The sequence below is a fragment of the Microtus ochrogaster genome, unplaced genomic scaffold (genome assembly GCF_000317375.1).
Source record: "Microtus ochrogaster isolate Prairie Vole_2 unplaced genomic scaffold, MicOch1.0 UNK205, whole genome shotgun sequence".
Taxonomy (NCBI): Eukaryota; Metazoa; Chordata; class Mammalia; order Rodentia; family Cricetidae; genus Microtus; species Microtus ochrogaster.
This window is the reverse complement of record NW_004949303.1, coordinates 96,249-105,076: the sequence shown is the minus strand read 5'-3', so window position 1 is coordinate 105,076 and position 8,828 is coordinate 96,249. Positions and strand designations below refer to the sequence as shown.

At 34.9% G+C, this 8,828-nt stretch overlaps 1 protein-coding gene across 1 annotated transcript in view; it reads right to left on the bottom strand.

Moving 5' to 3' along the window:
* The window catches only part of LOC101993707 (amine sulfotransferase-like), a 35,315-nt gene that overhangs the window by 17,828 nt on the left and 8,659 nt on the right, over positions 1 to 8,828 (bottom strand). The window contains exon 2 of the mRNA XM_013355583.1: positions 8 to 99. Within this exon, the coding sequence (XP_013211037.1) occupies positions 8 to 89 (82 nt within the window). The 5' untranslated portion in view covers positions 90 to 99. The remainder of the gene's footprint in view (positions 1 to 7; positions 100 to 8,828) is intronic.

Here is an 8,828-nt window from a genome sequence, read left to right as displayed (position 1 = left end):
TCCATGTTTTCCACTATGTTCATTTTAACTAGAGATCGTTGAAAGTTATAGCCTTTGAAGTTAAGTAAATATTCATCTTTATTGTCCATATTGATTTACCTAGAAGAAAAATTATAAAATTTTCTTTACTATCAAGGTATTTTCCAATAATAAATGATCGATATATTCCAAGCACACTGTAATATCCATCACATATTAATATTTACTATAATAAGCTATTACATATGCTAGTTTATTTAAGGTTAAAAAAATTTTATGTTACTACATTTTTATTATCACTGTATAAAATATGAAGAAACAAACATAGCAGGAAGTTAGAAATATTTTTTTCTATAATTCCAGATGGGAAAGGTGATCTTAATTCTAAACATACAGATGAGGAAATTAGGGTACCGAGAATACAACCAGCTTATTCAAGGATGTCCTGCTCGTCAACTTAGAAAGAAGACAGCAAACAACTGAGGCAGAGTAGATGTTTGTAACTGAAGAGTTTATTTGTATAATAAATTTTTATTCCTTATTTAGGGCCTGTATTATACAGGTACATATTTCTACATTTTATGGCAGCCATAATTCTGAGCAACCTTCAGGGCACAAACAAAAAAAGGGCTAAATAATGGACATGTTACACCATCTTATTCATCACGGACTTCTCCAATTTTTGTCATTAAAAAGAAATTAGGAAAGTGGAACTTTTTCAGGATTTAAGGGAGGTTAATGCCACCATGTAACTGATAGCAGCATTACAACCAGGACTGCCTTCTCCTACAATGATACCAAAAGGCACCCATAAAATTATTTAAGACATAAAAAATTATTTTTATACCACCCCTTTGTCACCACAAGATTTCCAAAGATTTGCTTTTGATATCCCCTCATTTAATTTCAGAGAGGCATAGAAGCGATATCAATGGAACATCTTAATTCAGGGTGTAGCAAACAGTGTCACCTTATGCCAGAAGTTTGCAGCTCAGGTTAGAGATCAATTTCCACTGATTTTTATCATCCATTATATGGATGACATTATATGGATGAAGGATTTTTACTTGAGACATATGAACTACTACAACAGAGCCTTAGTCTTGAAGGCTTACTTATTTCCAGAGAAAGTTCAGAAGCACCCACCTTTCCAGTATTTAGGGTCATATGTTTTGCCCCCAAAAATAAGCCTCAAAAATTAGAAATATAGAAGGATAGTTTAAAGACACTAAATGACTTTCAAAAATTGTTAGGAAATATCCAATGGCTTTGATCTTATCTAAGGTTTCCTATGGGAGACCTGGATACTCTAAGTGAAATCCTTAAAGGGAATAGTAATTCAAACTTCAGCAGAGAGCTTTCAGCAGCTGCCAGACAGGTTCTCTCTCTGCTAGAGCAGGCTATACAGAACAACATATAAATTATATTGATTACAGCCAAACGTGGCAGGCATGCATTTTTCTCACAAAACTAGATCCCACAGTGGTTTTATGACAAAACAAGATACTCTTTTGGATGCACCTTCATGTATCATCACTAAATCTTTAATTTGAATCAGTAGCATGCTTAGCACAGAAGAACAGGATAGAATCTAAGAAATATTTTGGTATGGAACCGGTTGTAATCAATGTTCCTTACATGAAGCAATAAATTGAGTGGTTATTTCAAAATATTGATTCTTGGGCAATTGCATTTGCTCAAATTCAAGGCCAGATTAATAATGTTTTCCCAACTGACCATTGCTGCAGTTTACCCAACTGCATTCATTCCCTTTTCCTAAAGTAGTAGCAAAAGATCTTACAAAGGATGCTTTGTAAATTTTCACTGATTGCTCGTATGTGACTAAAAATAAATGACATGCAGTGCAGACAGAACTAACTTCAGCTCAAATAGTCAAGCTGTGAGCTATGGCTTTAGTGTTTCAAAATTTTGCAAATGAAGTATTTAATTTTTATACTGACAGTCATTACATTTAAAATGCTCTTCAGGTACTAGAGACTGTCTCTCATATTGGGACTAGCAATAAACAAGTTAAGATGCTGTTCCAGTAGATTTAAGAAGCCAAACAACATTGAAAGTTACCATGTTTTGTGGGACATATCACAGCAAACTCGAATCTTCCTAGACCATTAGCTGTAGGTAATACTTTAGCTGACAAGCTTACAAAAATGATTGTTCTATCACAGGTTGAGCTTGCTCAGTAGTTGCATGTTTTGTACCATTAAAATAGTTTAAGTTTAAGAAAGCAACTTAAATTAAAGGGAAACACCTTGCCTAATTGTTAAGCAAAGTGAGATATGACCACAATACTTTCCTGTACCTCATTTAGGGGTAATCCTCAAGGACTGCTTCCATATCATATATGGCAAATGAATGTTACTCATGTAACAGAATTTGGAAGATTGAAATATGTGCATGTCACAATTGATACATATTCAGGATTCTTGATGCTCACTGCACAAACTGGGGAAAGCACTAAGCATGCAATAACTCATTGATTAAAATGTTTCTCATGCATGGGATCCCAAAACATCATAAATATGGATAATGGGTCTGGATATGTTAGTAGAGCATTTGAACAATTTTGTACCCAGTACATAAGACCAATATTCCTTATAATCCTCAAGAACAAGGAATTATAGAGCATGATCATAGCTTCTTGAAAACACAACTTCAAAAGATAAAAGCATGAGAATTGTATTCTCAAAGTCACATAATGCTTTAAATCATGCACTGTTTACTCTAAATTTCTTGAATATGGATGTTCATGAGTGATCAGCAGCAAAAAGATTGTAGCATAATAGTACAAAGACCACCATTGCTAAATCAAGGTGGAAAGATTCTTGCACTAGAAAATGGAAAGGACCAGAACCTATATTAATATGTGGCTGAGGGCATGTCTGTGTTTTTTCCCATTATGAAGATTATGTGAGATGGCTTCCACAATAACTGGTTTGATATGTCCAACAGAAGGACACTAGACCTGATGACATCATAGCTGAAAAAGCCCTAGCAGGAAAGTTGTAGTGAAAGAAGATGCAGAAAAAAAAAACCATGGTCTAGCCTTCCCTACCCCAACAGAGACCATGGATGAAAGCCAAGATTACAGTACCCAGCAAAGCTTTTACAATCGATGGAGAAACAATATTTTCCATGACAAAAACATATTTAAAAAATATGTATCTACAAACCCATCCTTAAAGAAAGTACTAGAAGGAAAACCTAAACCCAAGGAAGCTACCTACAACCCCAATAACACAGACTTCTGATAATGCTCAACCAACACAACCCAAAGAAGGGAAACACACAAACACACCCACCAAAAAACAACTGGAGTTAACAACCACTGGTCATTAATATTGCTTAATATCAATGGACTCAATTCACCTATAAAAAGACACAGGCTAAGAAAATGGATACAAAAACAGGATCCAGCCTTCTGCTGTATACAAGAAATGCACCTCAACCTCAAAGACAGACACTACCTCAGAGAAAAGGGTTGTGAGAAATATTTCCAATCAAATGGACATAACAAAGAAGGGAATGTGGCTATCCTAATATCTAACAAAATTGATTTCAAACTAAAATTAATCAGGAGATGGAAAAGGACACATTATACTCATAACAGGAGCAATTCATCAAGATGAAGTCTCACTCATGAATATTTATTCCCCTAATACAAGAGCACCCACGTATGAAAAGGAAACATTACTAAAATTTAAATTGCACACCAAGCCCCACACACTAATAGTAGGAGACTTCAACACTCCTCACTTGCCAATGGACAGATCAACCAGATAGAAGATTAACAGAAAAATAAAAACTAACAGATGTTCAAGTGGACTTAACAGACATCAATATTATATTCCACCCAAACAGAAAAGAATATACTTTCTTCTAGCACCTCATGAAACCTTCTCTAAAATTGATCACATCTTCAGTAACAAAGCAAGCATCAACAAATACAAAAAAATTGGAGTAACCATCTGTGTCTTATCGAGTCAGCATGGAGTAAAGTTAGAATTTAACAACAATACTACCCCCAGAAAGTCCAAAAACTCATGGAATCTGAACAGTCAACTACTGAACCACCCCTGGGTCAAGGAAGAAATAAAGAAAAAAATTATTCTTCCTTTAATTCAATGAAAAATGAAGACACAACATATCTAAACCTATGGGACACTATGAAAGCAGTGCTAAGAGGAACGTTCATAGCACTAAATGCCCACATAAAGAAAACAAAGAAAGTTCACATTAGCACCTTAACAGCACACATGAAATCTCTAGAAAAAAAAGAAGCAGACTCACCTAGGAGGAGTAGAAGACTGGAAATAATCAAACTGAGGGATGAAATCAACAAAATAGAAACAGAGAAAACAATACAAAGAATCAATGAAACAAAGAGCTGTTTCTTTGAGAAAAACAACAAGATTTACAAACCCATATCTAAACTAATCAAAAGACAGAGAGAGAACATCCAAATTAAAAAAATCAGAAATGAAATGGGGATATAATAACAGATACTGAGAAAATTCAGAGAATGACTAGGCCTTACTACAAAAGCCTGTACTCCACAAAATTGGAAAATGTAAAAAAAGTGGACAATTCTTTAGATATCCTATACCAAAATGAAATCAAGACCAGGTGAGTAATCTAAATAGACCTGTAAGTCAAGAGAAAAGTTGTCATAAAAAAAAACTTCCAACCCAAAAAAGCCCAGGGACAGATGCAGTATTCTACTAGAACTTCCAAGAAGAGTTAATATCTATATTACTCAATGTGTTACACGTAATAGAAACAGAAGAATCATTGCCAAACTCTTTTCATGAAGCTACAGTATCCCCACTACCAAAACCGCACAAACACAGACAAATCTCACTCATGAATATGGTTGCAAAAATTCTCAATAAAATACTGGCAGACCGAATCCAAGAAGACATCAAAATATATCCATTATGATCAAGTAGGCTTCATTCCATAGATGCAGGGCTGGTTCAATATATGAAAATCTATCAATGTAATTTATCATATAAATAAATTGAAGAAAAAACCATATGGTCATTACATTAAATGCTGAAAAAGAATTTGACAAAATTCAAAACCCCTACACGATAAGGTATTGGAGAGATTAAGGATATACGGATTATACCTAAATTTAATAAAAGTAATATATAGCAAGCTCACAGCTAGCATCAAATTAAATGGAGAGAAGCTCAAAGTGATTCCATTAAGATAAGGAACAAGACAAGACTGTCCACTCTCTACATATCTCTTCAACATAGTGCTTGAAGTTCTAGCAATATCAATAAGACAACATAAGGATATCAAGTGGATGCAAATTAGAAAGGAAGAAGTGAAACTTTCATTATGTGCAAATGATATGAAAGTGTACATAAGTGACCCCCAAAACTCCACCAGAGAACTTCTACAGCTGATAAAAAACTTCAGTAATGTGGCAGGATACAAGATCAACTAAAAAAAATCAGTAGCCCTCCTAAACACAAAGGATAAAGAATCTGAGAGGGAAGTCAGAGAAACATCACCCTTCACATTAGTCACAAAGAGCATAAAGTATCTTGGGGTAACACTAAAAAGGAAGTGAAAGATCTATTTAATAAGAACTTTAAGTCTTTGAAAAAAGAAATTGAAGAAGATACCAGAAAATGGAACTGTCTCCCATGCTCTTGGATGAGAAGGATCAACAGAGTAATAAAGGCAATCCTACCAAAAGCAATCTATAGATTCAATGGAATCCCCATCAAAATACCAACACAATTCATCACAGACCTTAAAAGAACAATAATCAACTTCATATTTAAAAACAATAAGCCCAAGATAGCCAAAATAATCTTATGCAATAAAGGAACTTCTGTAGGCATTACCATCCCTGATATCAAACCCTATTACAGAGGTACAGTAATGAAAACAGCTTGGTATTGGCATAAAAACAGAGATGTTCACCAATGAAATTAAATCAAAGACCCAGATAGTAATCCACACACCTACGAACACCTGATTTTTTCACAAAGAAACTAAAATTATACAATGGAAAAAAAAGCATCTTCAACAAATAGTGCTGGCATAATTGGATGTCAACCTGTAGAAGAATGAAAATAGATCAATATCTATCACTATGCATAATACTCAAGTCCAAATGGATTAAAGAGCTCAATCTAAACCGACCACACTGAAGCTAATAGAGGAGAAAGTTGGAAGTGGACTTCAGTGCATAGGCCTGGTGGTGTGAGTTGGATTCCTGGAATCTGTGTATAGGTAGGAGAGAACCAATTTTACAAAGTAGTCCTATGATTTCTATATCACAAATTGGTATGGGACATTCACCTGAGAAAACTACGTAGATTTGGGTTTAAGTCAATAGACAATCTTTATTAGCAGGCCGGTGACTACACTGTGTGCTTGGGATCTCAGTGTAGCACTGTACCTTTCTCAGGCTGAGCTTTTAAGCAAAAACAAACAAACAAACCATGTACTGAGTTAACATATTTCAGTTACCATGAATATTTAGCCAGAAGTAGAACTATAGAAGTCAAAAAGCAAGGTTAGCACATTTAGAGTCTTTCCCAGAACTATTGACTTTGATTGATTAGGTCTTTAATTTCATTTTGGCAGGTGGTACAGTCTACGAGTGGATTTTTATGTTGTGAATGGTACTTCCATCATGGAGTCAGTTGTGCTAAGGTCTCAGGACCTACTATACTCTGGGACTCTGTTACACAGTGTCCTGCACACCTACACACACACACAACACACATCATATATACATAATACTAAATTTAAATTTCGAATTAAATTCATAATGACTATAAATATTTATGTATGACATCTATTAACTTTTCTGAGCCTCTTACATCTTTATAATATTTCACACTTTACTAAAATTCTCATGAATGTAAGAAGGAACTCCTTTCTCTATTCTCTACTCCTTTGACAGACAAAAAACAATCCGTTTCAAATGGTACTGTGAAATTATCTGAAATAATTCATACTGTTGAACTTGACACTCAAAGGCTCTAGTTCTTTATGATGAACAATCTTATTTCTATGGCACAAAGCATCCTTAAATGCTTGGTACAGGTTTCAAAGCCCAGTAAAATTAATTAAGTCATATACTAAGGTTAATCAGGGCCAGAGAAATCCCTTTAGTGACTTTTTACAATGATTTACTGACTAAGGCTGTACAAATAGGTGTAACAGACCAAGATGCTAGATGAGTACTTTTTGAATCTCTGCTTTTGAAAGTGCCAACTTAGAATGAAAAAGATACTTGGGCCATTAAAGGCAAAATCGGCACCAATGGATGAATTGATCCTGAACAATGAACAATAAGATTTTTGACTATAATACTAAACCTTGGATAGAAGTAATTTCCAAAGTCATGAGGAGACATTAAAATGCCAAATGTTTTAATTGTGGTAGAATAGGACATCTGAGAAGAAGAGTATAGACAATGAATTCCTAGAAATAATGTCTCCTCTGGGAATGGCAAAAATAAAAGGTATCAACATTGTGGTTTGTATAAAAGGTGTGGCAAAGGCCAACATTGGACCAGTGAATGAAAATCAACAAAAAATAGACAAGACAACCGGATACCATTGGGAAAATCCTTGGGGACACCTCTAGAACGCCACCAAGTCAAAAGTGGTCCAGTCATTTCCAGTAACTGTGGAAGACATGTCTCACCAGGAAAATTAAAAAAAAAAACCAGAACCTTCTGTAAATAAGGGCAAGAAACTGCTCTTTCCTAGACTGCTTACCTGGACAAGAAAGACCCACAGAGAAATGACTGCTGAACTTACCTAAAGGTGACACAGTCTACAGGGGTTCTTGCTTCATGAAGAAAGAGACTGACAAACTGCCAATATATGTGGAACTGTCTTTGTAATTTCCTCATTCATGGAAAAGTTTGCTGGATACTATGTTTCTGAAGGTTGAAGATGGATGCCCCAATGATACATAAGAACTTTGGGTGACTGTCCAGGCAGCACACACATAACTATCATTTTTTAGATAGCAGATTGACTAATGCTTAAGGAAGGTCAAGATTGCAATAGTAGAGGTGACAGGGTGGAGGGGAGTGCTGTTATGAATGGTTGTCAGAACTACTTGTCATTCTGGTACATTCTTGGATGACACAGCATCTTGTGGCCTTTGCACTTCTTGTGGTCTTTTCTGGTTCACTGCTCTCATTATCCATCCCTTTCCTTCTAAGAGTCTTTATTCACTTCTTACTATTAAGCCTTCCCAGACTGCACTTATTTAAAATTGCAAGTGTGTGTGTGTGTTCTAAATACAGAGATGTCAACTCAGAGACTGTGAATGTATATATAGTAATAACTGTGTATAGATATAACATATTAACTAATATTTATACTTTGACTAGGTCACAGTTGAACAATTGTTAGAATTGAAGAGAGGAAAGCCCAGATATTGTGCTTACTAACATTTGCTCTTAGTTGTCCTTCCCAAGAAATACAGAGACTGTCAAAGGAAGACATAGAGGCTGGTGGTGTCAGGCAGCTATGAAAATCTGTGGGAAATCTTAAACATAAGCAGTACCAGATAGTAGCAGTAGAGAGTGTTCTTTCACCAGGGAGAAAGTTGTAAGTATCTCAGTATCAGGTGAAGTTGCTTAAAATATTTAGTTATAATAAGATGTTCTCTTAGTTTCCTCATAACTCATTCTATTTCATGAAATGGCAAATATATTTGGCTTTGATATCACTGGATTTCTGGAATGGCTGTTTTTAAATTTAGATAGTACCTAAATGTCTTTCAGTAGCATAATTCATTTTCATAAAATATTTAAATTTGTAGTTTTAAATTTTGAT